This window comes from Lissotriton vulgaris, chromosome 5, assembly GCF_964263255.1.
Source record: "Lissotriton vulgaris chromosome 5, aLisVul1.2, whole genome shotgun sequence".
Lineage (NCBI taxonomy): Eukaryota > Metazoa > Chordata > Amphibia > Caudata > Salamandridae > Lissotriton > Lissotriton vulgaris.
The window spans coordinates 1898726381-1898746371 of NC_141693.1; the positions used below are offsets into that span (position 1 = coordinate 1898726381).

The 19991-nt window shown below is 45.8% G+C and overlaps 1 protein-coding gene across 1 annotated transcript in view; it reads right to left on the reverse strand.

The window, feature by feature from the left end:
* Window positions 1–19991, reverse strand: part of LOC147717665 (E3 ubiquitin-protein ligase TRIM39-like) — a 158398-nt gene that overhangs the window by 10514 nt on the left and 127893 nt on the right. Inside the window, exons 7-8 of the mRNA XM_086924453.1 lie at window positions 13734–13754; window positions 13618–13644 (exon numbers count right to left, since the gene is read on the reverse strand). Coding sequence (XP_086780579.1) covers window positions 13618–13644; window positions 13734–13754 — 48 coding nt within the window. The remainder of the gene's footprint in view (window positions 1–13617; window positions 13645–13733; window positions 13755–19991) is intronic.

Consider the following 19991-nt stretch of genomic DNA (forward strand, 5'->3'; position numbering starts at 1 on the left):
TTCCCAACCATCCAGAATGTGATTCATGAGTTTCCTTATTGATTTTATTTTTTATTTCTTACGAAACCATCAACTCTGCATGTCGTAACCATTAGCTGAATTAATAATCAGGTCTATGATTTCTTTTTCTGTGAATGTTAGCATCAATTCTGCTGGTGATGCAGAAGAGGGGTGCCCTGAGGCACACGTGAGAGTTAATCATTGATTGTTTTTTTTCCTATGCCTTGGTCTACTGGATATAAATTATAATTATCATTCATCATAATTTTTTTTAATTGTTTGGGATCTTAGTGAGGGTATCAGTAGCTAGGTCTCAATTGCATTATTGCTTTCTTTATGCTTGGTGGACCAGACAAATAATTATTCAACAAAACCCCCATCTTCATACTATTTGTGACCTATGGAATATACTTTAACTATTTCTTCCGCATAATAAAACTCCCTCTGCACGTTGCCTTTATTCTCCCATTTCAGTTTATCTTAATTGACAAATATTGTCTCTTTTCATGCAATATTTTATTTAAGTGCCCAGATTAATGATTGTCTTTATCATGGTTTTGGTATTAAGTGTGTTACAACATGTTCACTAAGTGTAGACTTGAATGTAGCCACATTAGAGGAAGATCAGCAGTTCTCAGATTATGATATAAAATGTGATTATAAATTGTTTTGTTTATGCCACCCAAGCTCGATCATCATCTAAAAACAATTCATTAAAGTATCATGAGGGTTGACTTTGTCTGTACTCCTATCAAGTGTACTGCTGAATGATCTGAGAAGGTATTCTGGATTTTTATGGTTCTTGCTATTAAAATATATATATATTCTAGAGACCTTTGTGAAACATGTATTTATTATATTTGTAATGTGCGCAATTGCTAAAACGAGCCCTGCACCAAAAATAGGCCTAAGCAACCATCACAGCCCCAAGACACAAATAACTAATACCACAACTGTACACAGAAGTGTCACTTTAGATGGGTGTAACACTTAAGTTCTAGTAGGTCTGAAGAAACTTGAACTATTCCATATCAAATACGTCTACATGCCCTTTCCTAGATATAGATGATATAAGGTATGACTCCAAGTCATTAATAGCCAGGTTTGTAGCTATTTCCTAAACCTGGACAAATTAAGCTAACTGTGGAGATCAAATGGTAAGGCATTTCTGGCTTTTGACACTTGGAAGACAAAGGATTGTGCACAGTTACGGATTCTGTTAATCATAGGGACTTGAAGAAGAAATGCCAAAGAAGCAAAAATTATCCTAGAAGGACAGTCTTCGGGGGAAAAGCTGTTGAAAGAACAAAGGACCAAAATTATTAGGCTTAGAGCAGGTGCCATTTTAAAAAGGATTGCATCAGAGGCCAATACAGACTCCTTAGATGATGGGAAAACAACATGTCATGGCAGTTTAAACAGCATATTTGCTGTGCTTTTATGAATCAGCAGGGAGGCTAAGACAGAGAGTACCACAGTAATTTAGTCTGAATCATATGACAACCATATTTTTGGAGACTGCTGATTATTCATTCTCCAGGAGTACACTAGTTCTAATTGCCCATTATAAATCTATTTGATTCTCCAAGGGCCAATCAGTCCGAAGTCCCTTTATAAATCTATTACTCTTCTACCTATTTTAGGTTGGTGAAGTGACCTTTCCACTCTAGGTATGACCAATCTAGAGCATTGAGGTGTTAATGTTTCACCAATGTGCCCAATATGCCAAAATGTCAGCATTTGGGACTCAGCACATATTGTGTGGAGATGTCAATTTGGAGACAAGGAGGGGCATCACTGGCACCAGCCATCCACATTGAGATCTGCTGCACTTTTCTCATCTGTGTACTCCTGTTCTGTGGACTCTTGCAATAATTTGCGGAAAGGGCTTTCTTTAATTAGCGACTTTTGTGAATTGGATAGAAGTGGCCAGGGTTGAGATTGTTATCTGGGTCTCTGATTATGCACTAGGTATAACGGGTTTGTTTTCTTGATCTAACGGAGTCCGGGGCGGGGTTGGTTATGACGGGGAAAGGAGACCGGGAGTCCGTAAGAATATGCCCTCCTCCGATTTCCCTCACCGAGTGGGGTTCTCTGCCTTTTTTTTTTTCTTTCTCTTCTTCTATATTCCGGGTTCTGATCACTGGGCGACAGGCACGCTGCGAGGGGGGTGGTGTAGTCATCAGCAGGGGTGCAGGGTGGGGGGTGTGGGGATGGGTGTTCGTTTTTATTTTTGTTCTATGGTCTCTTTTCTTTCTTCTCTTCCCTTGTCTTCTTCTCCTCTCCTTTTCCGGGTTAGTGTAGTGGATTCGGCTTTCTTACATCCTTGACTCTATAACTGTACCTTGACTTTCTGAGGTTTTGGTGTGCTGGGACGGACAATACTGAGGGAGTAGACGAACAAAAATGTGCTAGTTTATCCTGATGATCTACGTCTTAACTCTGTAGACTTAGTTGATGACGAGTTTCTTTCGGATACGTTATTTCTTTGCTCGCCCCCTTTGTGATCCGAGACACTTGCGATACCTGGCTCTTTCGACTTATTATTTAAAAATGAAAACCTCCTATCCTGTGTTTAAATTGTATTACCTTTGCAATCGATGCATTTCGTGAAATGAGATCCTATGCTTAGCGGCCAGCCCTGGGGGTTGTATGCCCTTGTCTGTATTTGATTGCAAATGTTCAATAAAGGTTTAAAAAAAAAAAAAAGTCTCAGTACTTTATCCCTAATGAGTGGGCAGCACAAGGGGGAGCCGTGGTGGGCACCCTCCTAAGGGAGAATGAATGCTTGGCCGGCCGTCTTAGGCCGGCCAAACAATCATGCATACTTTGCATGTTTTCCACCCAGGCTGTAGTACAGCCTGGGTGGAGAACATGCCCAGGCTCCCATTCCATGGCTGAGCCCCGAACCACGGCGCTCAGACCAATCACAATGCTGCATTGCAGCCTTGTGATTGGCTTTGGGGAGCCTTGGTTCTTCCTGATTGACGGCGGCCAGCAGGCAGGTAAGTGATTTTTAAAAAAAAAAAATTTTAAACCTCCCTCCCTGCCCCGCTACTGCTTCCTGGGAGCAGCCACCACTAAAAGTATGGCAAACAAATATATAATAAAACATATTGGCAAAGTACTTTGACCCAACTACTGTAAAAGGCTCAATGGAACAATGCTTTTTTAAGATACTAACTTTAGATGGCCGCTGGGAAGGAGCCCCACAACAGAGCTCCAGGGCACTTGGATCACCAACTAGGTGGAAATCCCTGCTTGCCCTCCTGCATACCCCTTTTGCCGTTCCCCACTGGACCAGGCAAAAAGAGATTTGAAGCCAGATACAGCGCTGCAGCCATCAGCGAGAATTTCACAAAGAAACCGGACAAAGGATCGGAGCACAGCAATTCGAAACTGAAAGTCCCTGGGTCCGGGACACTAGGATCACAGGCACATGGTGGAAATCCCTGCTCATCCCCCCCTCCACGCCACGTCTCTCGTTCCCCCACCGGATCACTGAAGAAGGGGAATAAAGCAACACCCCCTGCTTATGTCATCAGCTAAAGCTCACAGGGAAAAGGGAAAAGGGATGAAGGAGCGAAGACCCGGAACGAAACTGAAAGTTCCTGGGTCTCGCAGGCTCCCACCACCCGTGGGCCCCATGGCGGTTTCGAGTACTAGAAGGAAGATAGAACGGTATTGGCGACTGCTAGAGTGCTCCAACCCCAGCAGCCCCTGCTGACGAAGGATCACAGCCACGCAGTAAAATAAAAGCAGCTCCTGACCGCTACTGTTCACCTACGGGGGGGAGGGGAGGGGGGGGGGTAGAAAACAGAATATCACCCAGGCACTTACCTCATGTCGAACCCCTAAGGTGGCAACCCGTAACTGGAGTAGTGGACGAAAGAAACCGCTCCAAGTGCCCAGAACAGCACCGACTTACGCAGCCCCCGGACGCCTGACTCCAAGATGGCCGTCCCGGCCAGCAACAAGCAATTGGACCTGCTACACTACAGAGCCACCAAGTGAGTACCTGAAGTAAAGCTCTCAGACAGCCGCGCATCAACTCCTAGTGGGGCGCGGCCCCCCCTGCAATTAAATCCCGAGCCTGTAATAATAAGCCCCAAGCTGGCAACATCCCCCACCAATTGCCTGTGCCTGTCCTTAAGATGGCCGCCATGCTCGCATATCAGCAGAATAATAACTCAAATAACCCCAAACTTATAACGAAACTGCGCCATGTGTTTGCTCGGAAAAGTAGAACATCCCCCTACCATGGCAATGCTTATTAAAAAATGTATTCAGTAAATTCTTGAAAAATCTGGCATTCATAAATAAAGTAGTTAAGGACACTGGAATTCCTTGCGGAAATTGGGACATTTGGGTGTTTTTCTCTGTGACCCCACAGAGGAGCCAAAGAATATAACCATCACAATGCAATTCCAGGAGCACTTTTGTGATGCAGAATCTAATTTCAAGTCCACATTTGAGCATCAGCCACTAGTAAAATCTGAGATTGTGTGATAGTGGTGACTGCCAGGAGAAGGCCCATAAGAGCTTCCTCATCTGCCCCATCCTCTGTTCTCATGACACTCAAGATATGAAAGAACCAGTTACCGACCATCTTTTTGAAGAATACTCTATTTAACTGCTGGTTCCTCACAGTAGAATACTTCTTAGGTGCCAGACTGGATCCTGATTCTTCGTCTAGCAATACTCCAATGCACCACTAGTGCTATGTTTTTGGAGATTTGTAGAGTGCACTCGCACCCAGGATGGTTACCCTGGCCTTGACCTTGTGTGAATCTAGCCGCACATAGGGCCTAGAGGGACTACTCGAAAATCCAGATCTTCTGCTTCTCGTGGAATTCAAGAAGTAAGGAGAAGGCTCTTACGCGCTGTTCCACTCTGCACTGGCTCTGTGCTGCCCCGTAAGTGATGAAGTAGAGCTGCATAGAAGAGCACCACTGGTTCTTTTCTGCCCCGTAAGTGATGAAGTACAGCTGCATAGAAGAGCCACCACTGCATGCTGACATCAATTCTTTGCTCATCTCTTTCCGAGCCCTCAGACGCGGAGCATGGACAATTGTTGGCACCAACTTACAGCCTAACTGCGCCTTTGTATCCAGACAGCCTGACGACCAGCCCTTGATTCAGCGTGTCCATCCCTTGCCACAACCTGTGACCAGCCTCTCCTCTCCCGAGGGGTAGAGCTCTACGGTGCAACTCACATACAATGCCCTCCGCCATGGCAACCCACACCGCCCCCCTGTTTGAACTATGTAACTCCGCACGGCCTGAACAGCCTCACGATCAGTTTCCCGCCTGACCTCTCACCCAAAGCGAAGAAGAACTTTAAGCAGAAAATGATCAGACAGCATCCCAAATCACTTTTCGCAGACATCTACCACTGCTCCTCCAAAGGAAAGGTAAAAATGGACCTTATCTTCCACACTGAGAGACAAGAAGTATGGAAATCCATCCTCAGAACGCAGCTCAACATTTCAAAAACCACCAACATTTCACATAGCTGCAAATTGACTTCACTCCCATACCGCACAAGGCATACTGGAAATATCACAGTGACCATCTATACCAACGGCACAGTCCTGATACAAGCCAACGACAATCTAGAGTCCTTTGATGCCCTTTTCCCCTCTCTCCGAAATACACCCTCTCACAAACCCGTCTCCCTCCTTCCCCTACTCCCCCCTCAGAATAACCGGACTCACCATAAGAACCCACCCTTCGCTCTGGTACTCCCTAGCAACCATACACGTCCATCACTACGCGGCACAACCCCAGTGAGAACATGTCCCCCCCACTGCCACCGTCCAGCTCTCACCCACACCCAATACCTACCGTTCCGGTACTCCCTAGCAACCTCCATGCCCTCCTCCACGCGACACCCCCCTCACCTCACACAGGGACAACATGACTCCTCCACTTCCCCCTGTCGGCTCTCACTGTCACCCGCCACTTACCGCTCCGATACTCCCTAACAACCTCATTTACCGCACCACAGGACATCCCCCTCACCACCCCCAGAGGAAACAGACCCCCCTCCTTCCCACCGTAGGCTCCCACTCTCATCCGCCACCTACCGGCTCTCACCCCCACCCGCCTTCCACCCCCCAATCCACTAAGAACAATCTGAACACCAAACTCCCCAGACCCACAGGCAATAAAGCACCAACACCCCAGCAAGACCCCTCACCACACGACATACCCCTCACCCCCATAGAGAACAGGACCCCCCTATCTACGGCACTCATCCCCATCCGCCACCTGCCGGCTCCCACTCCCACCACCCACCTGCCCTCCACTCAACCCAACCCACTCCGAACTACCTTAACACCCACCTCCCCAAACCCACAGGCAACATAGCAGCAATGCCCCAACAAAACCCCCGCCAATCTGCACTCAGGACCCCACCCAGACCCCTCACGGACAACACACCCAAAACAAGGCGGCCCAATTCCCTGAGATTCTCTCCCCCAGACCCGACCCGAACAACACAGCCACCACTAAGCAACCCAATACCCTGGGATTCTCCCCCTCTAGGCCCAACACTCCTGCTCAGGACCAGCTCCGATACCTCAACGACTTTAAGACTGAGCAGCAACTCTCCAGATAGCAACTATAATCCAGGGCTTTAGTGATATCCTAGCCAACCTTGCGGCGCCCCAGCAGCCTCAGCACACCCCATCCCCCACCACCCATACACAACAAAGACCGACCATAGTCCTCCCGCAGAGATGGGTAGCTAACCCCATCCCCTTTGTGGCACAGAGACCCAAAAGAACTAGAGACGCCATATCTGAGAGTGATGTGGCGGACCTCACCTCCTCGTACGACAATCCTTTAGCTATCACCCTCCAATCCAAAATCCAGGTGATCACCGGACTAGGAAGAGTCCAAGCCCCTCCGAACTTACCCAGACCGACGACCACCCGCACTAGCATCTCCACAGCCCCCCTAAAGAAGAAACCTAAAGGTGAGGCGACCCCCACTAACTGCAGGCTGATAAACTGCAGATCAGCCACCAAACATGACACTGAATTAGCAGAATCCATCCTCACTCACGACATAGACTTACCATTCATCACTGAAACCTGGATCAACGTCTCCTCCACACCACTTCTGGACACTCGTTCCCCCAGGCTTTATAATCACCAACAAAGACAGAAAAGACCAAAGAGGAGGAGGCATAGCAATCATCCACAGAGACAATATTTCCATGTCGGAAACTGACTCCTTCAACTACAACACCTTTAAGTGCCTATCTGTTAACATCAACACGAGCATCAACAAAACACTAACCTGCCACCTTATCTACCACCCCGAGGCAACTCCACCACTTTCAATGAACACCTGTCTCACCTGATTGCCCACTGCTCACCTAACCTAATTCTGGGAGACCTCAAACTACACTGCAATGAAGATAACAACGCGCTAATCCAAAACCTGAGCGAATTGCCACATAACAACAACCTTACGCAACACTGCACAGTAGAAACATACAACAAAAGAGCAATCCTAGATGCCATTATCGCCAAACATGACACAGTGCAGATAAAGCACACCCTGCCCATAGACTGGTCTGACCACCACTTAATCCTCTTCCACCTCACTCAGTCAGCCACTCTACAACCTCCCACCCAAGAAGAGTCCAAATGGACCAGAAACCTCACCCAGATCAACATGACCTGGAAGAAAAAGTCAACTCCCTCCTCACCACCTCCACGGTGGACCTATCCACGACAGAACTCACTGACCATTACAACACATCCCTGACATCCATTCTAGACCAGATAGCTCCTCTGAAACTAAAAAAAAAGCCAGGAACATCTCATCCAGATCCTGGTTCAATACAGACATCAACAACGAAAGGAGACAACTCAGAGCCACAGAAAGACTTTGGAGAAACAACCCCTCCACAAGCCTACTCGAACAACTCAAACCACCTTGAAGAAATTACAAAAAGCACATCTGTAATGAAAAATCGAACTTTGTCTGCACCGCCCTGGACAATGCAAAAAACAGGCTCAATGAACTTTTCAAAATCATCAAGCAACAAACCACCAAGCCCTCCGTACCCTCTACCCAGGCCTTCAAGGAACTGTGCGAATCTTCTTCGAACAAAAAATCTCCAAGATTGAGCTCTCACTAAACATCACCACCAACCCCGCCTTCGAAGGCCTGCCCCCAGTCCCAACTGAAAGCACATGCCTGCACCACACAAATACATGGAAGTCCTTCAATCCTATCACGGACGCCGAGATTATCAAGCTAATCTTCACCTCCAAATCTGCTTCTCACGTCCTTGACCCCATACCCACCCAACTGACCAAAAAACTCAAACTCACATAGCCCCGTTCTGGTGCAGAATCATCAACAGCTCCCTGAGAACCGGCATCATACCAGAATGCCTTAAAGGCGGCCAAATAACACCACTACTAAAAAAACAGACCTTGACTGCACAGATCTGAACAACTTCAGACCCGTCTCCAATCTCCCCCTCCTATCCAAATTCCTCGAAAAAAGTGTCCTATAACAACTGACTCAGCACATGGACAACATCAACCTTCTTGATACCCACCAATCGGCTACAGCACTGAGTCGGCGAACCGCATCACAGATGATATTCGTAAGTCACCCGATAACGATCACTGCTGCCTACTCATTCTCCTTGACCTATCGGCAGCCTTTGAAACGGAAGATCACCATCTTCTCATCAAGGCCCTACAAGGAAGGGTAGGTGCCCATGAGATATTCCTCCGCTGGTTCACCTCCTTCCTCCATAATCGGTCGCAAAGGATACAAATCTAAAACTTTACCTCCGACCTTCACCCCGTCAGCAGGGGTGTGCCCCAAGGTTCAGTGCTCTGACCACAACTGTTCAACATATACATGGAACCCCTCACCTCCATACTTAAAAATGCTAATATCCCCTTCCACCCATATGCCGAGGACACCTAGATCTATCAGGATACTTCCTCCCCAGACAACATCCTCAGACTAAACAACACCCTAAAAGAAATTCAACACTGGCTGTCCCTAAATCACCTTAAACTTAACCAGGACAAAACAGAGATTCTCCTAATCTCCAACAAAAAAGAGAACCCACAAATTGCAGAATGGCTTAAAGCTTTGAATGCTCTAAACGGCAATCTCACCCTGGCTTACTCCGTAAAGTCACTAGGAATCACCCAGCACCCTTGGACTTCCAAACTGTATGTTTAATACTGCTCTACTAAGTAACTCTTATGAAACACTGTTGTAAAGTGCTCCGATACCCCCCGGGTCAGGTCAGTGCTATATAAAACTCCTAAAATAAATAAATATCACATTAACACCTTAATTAATGATATGTGTATCTTCTTTTATTATGCTGTTCTTTTTTGGGTGCCTTAATCTTTTCTATGTTTTTTGTGCACTTGTTTTGCAGGCCTTCATCATGACAAATTCAGCACTAGGTCAGATATAGGCTGCTTCTGAATGTTATTTTTATTACAGTTACATTATAGTTTTAAGACCTCACACGTAGGCACTTTATCAAATTCTTTTATTAAGATTTCCAGCTTCAGATTTCCCAGTTTAGCAGAAACTGCCAGATTAGGAATAATGACCAACACTCCTATTCTGCCTTCTTGGTCTAAATACAGAATACACATTGCCCTTGAGAAAAGTGGGGGCAACACAAGCCCCAACCTTTGGGGACCAGGGAGCCCAACTAAATACCCTTTCTATTGGCCAAGGTGGGTGAGGAGGCAAGAAATGACCCCTAGCGTCAGACATGGATCAAAACTAGAAGAAAACTAATGACAAGTATTGACAAAACCAATAAGCGTCACTTTGCCAATGCTGTTCAGTATCAGTAATAAGACCAAAAAAAAGTTTATCGACCATGTTGAATAGCATTCGGGAAACAATGCACCATCATAAGCGATCACATGGTTCATCATGCATTTGTATGTATCTGTCATAACAGTACAGCAGACCCAGCAGGATGAATTATACACTTGCATCAGTCACCACACATAATGTATGTATCACTATACTACACCCCCTATTTTTCTTTTTAATTTACCTAACATGTGGGGCATCCATCCTGGACGGGTTGAGACAAAAAAGTGCACAACGGTGCATTATTTACAAGGGAGCATTCTATAGCATGCAACTGAAAAATATAATTAAAAAATGGGGGGAAAAAACCCGGGAAGGCACAGGGGAGTAGTGGTAGAGATGAGGAAGGTGTGGGGGGCGGAGCTGGAAGGATGCTCATTAGACATGCAGAGATTTTACATTTAGGTGAAGTAAAGTTGTGCAGGTGTCTAGGGCATACCCCGATTATGGATTTTGCCCCAAATTTGGGGCAAAAGTTAGTCCATCAGACACCAGGGATTTCAAAATGACACTAAAACAAACAAAAGGATGGGCAGCCTACCCTTGCATCGACCGATACCCCAATTCTCATAGGGACAAGAGCCTTTTAGCCCCCCAATTCCAGATAGGTGTGTCCCGATTGGGGAGGTTGCCCCAAATATGCCCCTAAGGGGTGATAGAAAGTCCACTAGACACTAGAGATTTTACATTTGGTCAAAACAAAAGAGTGCAGGCGTCTCACTCTGGCATTGGGGCATAATCTCTACTTCAAAAGGAACAAATCAGTCACTCTGCCCCTCTTGGGGGTAAGAGATGGGGGTTGCCTCAATTTGCCTTGCAAACGGAGACCGAAATCCCCTGGATGCCAGAAGTATTTTTCACACCATAATAGGTTGAGGTTTGGCCCATCCTAAGCCCTAAAGCCTCAACCTTTTTTCTGCTGCTCTGGGGACTAAAACGACCCCATCTCTGAGGCAAGGAAGAGAACATTTTGATTCTTTTTGGCATTGTTTTTACATATGAAGCAGCAAATGGGGCTTAACCCCAATACTGTCCCACTTGCCAAGCTGAATGCCTGCACATTTCGGCCTTAAGTCAGCCGCCACCTGAGGAAACTTACCAAACCAGGACATTTCTGAAAACTAGACACAGAGGAGAGTTCAGTGAAGTGTACCTCACATGGATACCACAACATTTTCTTACCAACAGTGCCCAGCAAAAACAAAACTTCATGTAACACCACACATTTTCCTTGCATTTCAGTGACGCAAACTTGAGTACTCCGCAAGGATATAGAAAATGCCTACTGTCCTACATTTTCCCAATTGTCCAGAAGAAAATGCTACCCAATTTGTGCTGCTTTTCCTAGCTCGTACAACAGAAATGGAGTAATTCCAACAAACATTGTATGCAATAAAATTATGGCTGCTACAGTTCTGCATGAAAAAAAAATAAAAAGAGGTCTAAATGCCATAAATACAGTTGAAAGTGCTATATAAGTGCCCATCACATGCATGTTTTGGCCCAGTCTAGAGCTGCTGAGGTTTTCAAATGAGTCTTGTGGTCTTTTAAATAATATATTAATAAAGCAAAGATTAGGAATATTAAGGGTCAAGGGGGTGAGGGTGTACTAATACTAATATTGCAATTACCTGCAGTCCCCGAAAAGCTATTAATTACCCTTCCTTGTAATGCGCCCATACTACGGGAAGGGTAATTAACGGCTGTTTTGGGCACAAGTGGGGCGGTGGGGAGGAATAATGCTTAATGAGTGTGAAGTACAAACATGAAGGAACCCGGAACACTAACAGCTAGATGCATCAAGCGAAATACCGTTCGCAAAGGGGCAGATTCTCAGAATCTGCCCCTCTGCGACCGGTATTTATGCATTTGGGATGCATCATCCCAAATGCATTAATTGCTATTTGCGATTGCATTTAAGGAATCTCAAATTGAGATTCCTTAAATGCAATGCATGAATGTAAAATAGCTAGCGAATTCGCTGATAGGGGTCGCTAATTACCGTGAAATCAAACTTCATGGTAAATAGCGAAAACTGTTAAAAATGCACTAAAGTGAATCTTTCAAAGTTGTATGTTAAACACACACATGTCTTTGGGACTTGTGTGTGCGCAATACCAGTGTCCAGGTCAATTTAAGGGGTGCAACAGGGTGTCCTTTGGACACCCGTCACCCTTGAAATCGCATTCTCAAATTGCGATTAGCTAATTGCTAATCGCAAATTGAGAATTCCTCCCCATTCATTCCTATGGGCCTCTTGGCCCATAGGAATCAATGAGATGTCATTCCTCATTTGTGAATCGCACTCTGCGAGTCGCAGATAAGGAATATTTAGAAATTGCTAATATTTTAACAAATCCTACATAAATCTGATTTTGCGAGTCCCTAAATGCGAATCCTTAAACTTCGCAATTAAGGACTCGCAAAATCGAACGTTGATGCATCTAGCAGTAAGTCTGTTTTTGTCTGCCTCTGTTGGGAGATATTGCAGGACAGATGCCGACATTCTTATTGTACACACGATGTCATGAATGAGCTATTATCTGCCCACCAACTCAATTAAAAGCAGTTAACTAACTTTGCAGCGGGCATTCACTGGTGTTAATGTTCAGGGTGGGGAGCAATATTTCTAAATTAGCGCTGCTGAGTCAAAATCGAGAAATATATCCAAGTGCCATATTTTAGACAATGTCTCTACACTCAATATTAAGTTTTCACTTTCTGTCATTACTTTTTTTTATTAGCTACCTAGATTGAGAATTTACTAATGCTGATGTACCCTTTATAAAAATTATTCTAATTCTATATTGCTCCATTCCAAATAAGGGTAACATTGTTTTTTAGGCTGTGATATATCTTGCAGAACACAAGGAACTTGTTTCAATTGTAGCACAATTTATAATCATCTTGCGATTTATTTAAGCTAAGTATGCTCCCCTACACTTTTTTTTATAGTGGGCATGTATAATTTATCAGTGTATTAATATTGGTTGAGATAGACTTTTGTAAATATGTGTTATTAACATGAACATTGCATCTCTTTGTTAAAAGCAACAAAAAAAGTTTCTGTATTAAAAAAAATGATGCAGACGACAATAGTAGTAACTCCAATGTTCATAACAGTTATTTCAGAGTCAACAGACCCACGGGTGAATGTGCACTTTACAAATACATCTTATGTTATGTTTATGTTACTAGGCATCAAATGTTTCTGCAGTGATCATTTTTCTGTAGAAAGAATGTGGAACCAAGGTCAATGAGGGTTGGCCCCATGACAAAAATTCAAGATGACCAATATTTTAATGAGTTGCATTTAGATTCAGTGTCTGGGGATATTGTGATAAACAAGCAAGGACCAAGCCCTGGTACCCTACGCTGAACATCCGTGTTCTAAAGCTTATGAGTTTGGAATAAATTGATTGCACTAAAAACAGATACCATTGTTACTTAAATCAATGGGTTGTATTTACCTTAAGAACAAGAAAAAGTAGTTTGATGTCAAATGTTATTGTATTTATTATTCATTAAGAAAGATTTTTTTTTTTTAAAGAAAAAGAAAAAGTGAGTCAGCCTTGCCAGCAGCAATCAGCAGTTTACCAATGGATGTCTACGCTGTGTGTGTACCACACAGAGCTATACTGATTTTGTTTATTTGAAAACATCCTGCCAGTGGGCAAAGAGAGAGTCAGGGTGATAAGTCTGACCTCAGCCAGTTCCTCTTACCTTTAAATCCTTTGAATCGACTGAACTCTGAAAGGAAATAAACACTCTTTGTGAAACGAAGAACCATGGGAAAAGATGGTATACAATCAAGATAACTCGTATTTTATCAAACTTACCTAATTCTTTGGGGAAATATTCTGCATTGAGAAAAAAATATTTTAGAATTCAAAATGTGTATAAGTGGTCATTCAAAACTGTTACTTCTTTTGCATATATATCACTTGGAATATCGTGATTTTGTTATTAACACAAAACATTATTACAGTATGTCTTAATTGTTTATTGTAACTACAAATTGTTGCTTTCTGGCTATATTTATTATTAACATTACAGTAGGGTATGATTGAATTTTTCTTGAAATATGTCCAGTCATTAAACTGTCTGTTTTATTAATTGTTAAATTTCAAATTGTAATAATATGACATTTAAACCGCTTAAATGACTAGTTATGTGTTTTTTTAGGTCGAGCCTAGACGAAAGCAAAGCGAAGCTTTGCTGTCTAGGTCTCGACACTTATGTCGCCACTTTCAGGGGAATGTGGACAGCAGACTGTCACGAGCGAGCATCTCCTGCCGGAGATTCTACCTCGTGAGCGCGCACGTCGCCGTGCCTCATTTTGCCATTCTCAAACCAAGCCACACTCACGCATGCGCACATACACACACTGCATACACACACACACACACACGCACCCCCCCTTAAACAGACACACGCTGCATACACACACGCACCCCCCTTACACAGACACACGCACGCACGCACAGACACACTCAAACAGACACACGCGCGTACACCCCCACCCTCAACCCCACTCACCGGGCTCCTCTCCCCTTACGCATGTGAAGGCACTGTGCTAGAAGGTGCCTGTCTGAAATCACCGCCGCCTCCCACAGCGGCATTGTATGTCAATTATAAGTTGGCTCCCCGTAAACACCGCCGCAGCCCGGGAACTTCGGTAGCCTCACAAATCCCGAGCGCAGCTCCTCTGACGTCAGACGAGGAGCCGCGCTGGGATTGGTGCCGGTGGGGCCGTTGCCTGGCAACGGAAGTGTCGTTGATGCCGGGCGGGAGGGGCTTCTTTGCGTAACACATCACATCTCCCCGTGCTTACAAGAAAATAAATATTTCCTTGTTTTTTTTTTTTTAATTTTATTTTTGTCGTTGCTATCACATGGTATACAATGCAAGTACTCGATCTGTAGAGCAGCGTCAACATTCAGCTGCCTACAATCAATAGAGCAACTTTTTTATATTTTTCCCCCCCCCAACATAAAACTTGCTACTTCAAGGGTTGCAATGCATGTTCATGGGCAGTATTCTAATGCAACATCGATGCGTATCTAGGCGTTCAGCGGCCCGAAAGACATTCTCTGGTGATTACAATCTCCTCATCGTTCATGTCCTCCAGGTCCCGGGTCAAACTGCGCTACTGGGCCTCCCCCCGCCCCCCTCTCGTTACTCTAGGTCCTCGTCGTCCCCTGAGCTGTCCCCATCCTCCTCTTCGGGCAAAGGCTCACAAATACCCCCTCTGTATGTGTTCCATGGAGTCCAAATTCTGTTCCATTTACGTGGATTATGTCTCTGCTGATACACCCCCCTTTCTGTCACCATGAGCACATCCATATTCCTACACCACTGCGCTAGCGTCGGTGCCTCTCGTGCCCCCCAGTTTTTTGCGATATCACGTTTTGCCATCATTACGCCAATGGTCACCCAGCCCTTTGCATGCAATGACAAATCTGTTGGGCCCCATATATTTAGTAGACATGTTCTGGGGTCTGGCGTGAACGGGTTCTGGAGGGCCTGACTGATCGTGCGTGTGACACGCCTCCAGTAGTCCTGTACGATTGGGCAGGTCCAAATAGTGTGGAACAGTGTACCCTCCTCCCCGCAGTTTCTCAGGCAATACGGGTGTTCTGCTCTGTGTATTTTGTATAGTGTGGTGCGGGTGTAGTAGACCCTATGAAGTACCTTGAGTTGGATCAGCCTAAATCGGGTGGAAATACCTGCCTCCCTGGGCGATGCCAGGGCTGCGTTCCAGTCCGCCTCATCTAGGTCTCCTACCTCGTCCTCCCAGTAGCCCTTCAGCTTTCCAAGGGGATCCGGCAGGTTGTTCATCAGCTTGCGGTAAGTGAGAGAGGTTGCACTGGACTCCATGTAGTCCGTAAGCAAACGGTCCTCTAACGGGGCCGATTCCGGAAGCGCCACACCTGGTTCCAGCACTGACAAGAGTGCGTGCCTAATTTGAATGTATCTGTACGTTTCGGTCACCTCCATGTTATACTGTTCCCTCAGGGTCGCAAAGGAGAGCACGCCCTCACCTGTCCATAGGTCGCCCACCGAGGAGATCCCAATGGTGTCCCATTGATCAAACCCCCTGGAGCTGCGCAGGCTGCCGAGGGCTTTGGCGTCCCACAGTGGCGTGAGTTTGGTGATCACCCCCTCCCAGGCTAGTCGCCTTTGCGCTTTGTGCCAGATGGCTACCGTGTGTTTGGTAGGTCCCTCCAACCTTCTCACTATTCCTTTATTGTAGAGCGGGGCCAGAAGGGTGGACGTGCCCAGCTGGTGCCTATCTGCCTCATACGCTGGGTCGTCGTGTGCCGCGTGGACCCATTGGTTGATCACCTTGAGGTGAGCGGCCCAGTAATACAGCTCTAGGTTGGGGAGGGCTATCCCCCCACTGTACCAGTCTCTGGTTAACTTCGATTGGGCAACCCTAGCCGGTTTGTCACCCCACAGAAGGCCGGACAATTGTGCCGACACGTGGCGGAAGAATGATACGGGGACCATCGCCGGCGTGTTTTCCAAGACATAAAGGAAGCGAGGCAGTGCCATCATCTTGAAGAGCGCTGCTCTACCTAATAGAGTTAAGGGGAGATTTTTCCAGTGGCGCACGTCCGCCTTCAGTCTGTCTAGCTGGGGCTTAAGATTCAGGTCAAGAAAGGTCGAGTGATCTCTCGTGATCCGTATCCCCAAGTACTTAAAGGAGACGTGTTCTATGAGTAATTGGCAATCCTCAGGCAGTGCTGGGGGGTCACCCTGGACCATGAAGAGTATGGACTTGGACCAATTAAGTTTGTATCCCGAGGCAGTACCGTGGGTTTCGCACAGTGCCAGTAGGACCGGGATGCCGTTCGTGAGGTCCATGAGGTAGACTAGCATGTCGTCGGCGTACAGGGATACCCTATCTTCCCAGCCACCTCCCCATTGTATGCCTTTCAACAGCTGGGTGGTTCTGATAATGGTGGCTAGGGGTTCCAACACCAGGGCGAACAGTAGTGGCGAGAGTGGGCACCCTTGCCTCGTGCCCCGTGCCAGCGGGAACTCCCTGGATAAGTGGCCATTTGCAGTAACCCGCGCCATGGGTTCAACATACAGTAATCTGACCCACGAAATAAACTTCGGGCCCATACCCATGTGTTCCAGGACCGCAAAGAGATAGCGCCACTCCACCATGTCAAACGCCATTTTGGCATCTAGTGACAGTACCGCCGCTGGTTCCTCCAACCGCGGGGCTCGGGCCAGCACTCCATTCAGCCGTCTCAGGTTCAACGCCGTACTCCGGTGCGGCATGAAGCCCGACTGGTCCGGGTGTATCAAATACGTCAGGTGAGGCTGGAGTCTGGTGGCCAACAGTTTCGCCAGGATTTTGCTCTCGGCGTTAAGGAGGGAGATCGGGCGGTATGATCCGCAGTCCTCAGGGGGTTTGCCGGGCTTGGGTATCGCGACAATTGTGGCCGTACGTTGCTCAGGAGGCAGGCGCCCCTGTTCCAATATTTCCTTGTTTTTATTGCTACTCAGGCGCATTGAAAGTTAGTCGCCAGTGAGCAGAACGGCCATCACGGCTTGGAAGCACTGAATTCCCTTTTTGCTCGCATATTTTCCTAGGGCACTTCTGTGTCTTATTTCACGCCTTCCGCCTTCTTTCCTTCTCCCCCACCCCCGGTTCCTCTTTGCCCCCCACAAAAACTGAAACAGGAAGCGGCGCCGCGGAGCTCTCGTGGAATTGAATAGGAGGAAGTGAGCACGTTTCGGCAGAGAGGATCTGGCAGAAGTCAGCTGGAGAGGGGACAGGCCGGAGCCCTCAGCCGAGGCTGCGAGGGGCGGACCGGCCGTGCATGGGGGCTGGGGTCCGTTCATGGACTGCGCGCCCAGAGGCGACGCGCGCCATGGAGGCGCTTTACCAGGGCACAGCGCGGCGGGGGTGCGCCTGCGGGGGCTCGCCCAGTGATGCTTTGGGGTGCCGGTGATGTCCCTGGAGGAGATCTGAGGTTTGGAAACACAGTCTTTTTCATTTAAGAAATGCGTCTTTTACTTCGAGGACAATCGCCTTGTATTACAGTGTGTAAGTGGCAGAAAATGCACCCTCTGGCCAGACAGGCAAAGTAACTACACATCTTAAATGGCTTATTTTGTCACTGGTCCGTGATAATTCACATGACTCTGGCTAGTTCGTGACCGCATTCACTAGTAACGTTACGAGTCTGAAAGAGTGAAAAAGTGTAAGTGCCCTTCAGTGCACAGCAGAATTTAAACATTTCATGCATTCCAGAGCACACTAAACCATGCTTTGAAACAGCACAATAGTTATGCGTGTTACAAAAGGAGCATATATCTTGTGAATACTGTTTATTGAGCTAAACGTAAATATTCATAATACGCTTTGCTTATCCTTGTGGCTTGGGTAACTAGGTCAGCTTGTTGGCACTATTCGGATTTGCGAATGAGCTTGAATTTACCTACAGTTCTTTGTTGAAGAGAAGCACAAAATAAATCACATTATTGTCACCAACAAGGCCTAAGAAACTGAAGTCCAGACACATCTCGAGTAAAGGAGAATCCAGTCTGTTTTGTTAATCGTCATTTACTTAATGATGAAGATCACACAGATGCCGATCAGGGCAGACGAGAAGCTGAATAATAGCAATGGGATAATTCCCAGCGAAGACTTAACTGTAGTAAGTCAACAGGATAACCTAACTGGGGAGGGAGTCTTAAGTGCTACAGATGCACATGTGGACATGACCAGTATCGACCAGTTTGTTTTCCCGATTAGAGCGAGGAGAGGTAAACACTGCCATCAACAAAAGATACAGGAGACAGACAAATATTACCATGCAAAGGAGACTGCTGTAAAACACACACGTTTTTATGGAGTGCTTCCTGGGAAAGAAAAAAGAATTCCTGAAAAGCGAGCAATTAGGGAAGAATAGAAGGAGTCAGTCAGAGAAGCAGTAAAGGGGCTAGGTTCCATCGGAGTAACCAAAACAAGCATTTGCAACGCAATAGGTCTCACATTTACGCAAGTTTGAGCTATTGACATTGCAAATAACAATGCCTTTTATTTGTGTTTTCGTTTTTAAAACATAAATAAAAGACATTGTCATTTACAATACCAATAGCTTAAACTTGTGTAAATGCGAGACCTATTGCATTGCAAATGCTTGTTTTAAGTGTAACCATCTCAAATACTTTGCAAACTGGTGAAATCCACAGTGGAAATCTACTCTGTCATCCTCCGAAAAGATTGTAATTAACTAGAAAATTTTGAAAAAGAAGCATATATTTGTGAATTACATATAATCGAAGAATATCATACACTTGATTGGTAAATGAAGCAAACACACTAAATTCAACGTCATTCCTCTTCAGCAAGTAGGAGACATTCTAGCCTCCTGTAGATATTGAAACAATTCAGCAGTACATTTTAAGGTCTAAACTGCATGGCTTCATGATCAATGCAATCAACATGATTGCTGTGAAGGACTACCCTGACTTGGTTCAAGGAGCTGCCAATACAAAAAGAAGGTAAGTGCACCACAAATGACTCCACCACGCTCTTTAAAATCATGCCTCTTTGAGGGTGCATATTGCTGCGTTGATCAACGGAAATATCTGAGCAAAGTGTATAGAAATGTATTCAGCATTCACCAGTTTGTAAAAAATCTTTGCAGCAGGACTCTGGCTTCAGATATCTGGATATTAAGTTTCAGGAACTGCTTTTCACCACATGCAAAACTAAACAAGACAATTGTCAGCATGGCTCATTGTGGAAATTAGTACTGCATATGTGTGCCCTTCTGAAAGCTCTCCAATAAAGGTCTGCTCTTTTATTTTTTACACCCGTGCAGGAAATGCTTTAGTAAATAATCCACTCACTTTGCATTTTTAGGCCCCAAAAATGATTTGCCTAGATTGCTTCTTCAATTTTGCATCAGTATTATGTTGTCTAATTTGACTTGTCCTTATTACCATCAAAATTCTTAGTCAAGCGGTAAGGGATCCAGCCAGTAGGCAGCTTGCTACTGGAGCTCTCGGAGATACCTGCTGCTTGATCCATGAACCACTTTGCCTTCACTCACTACAGTTGACCG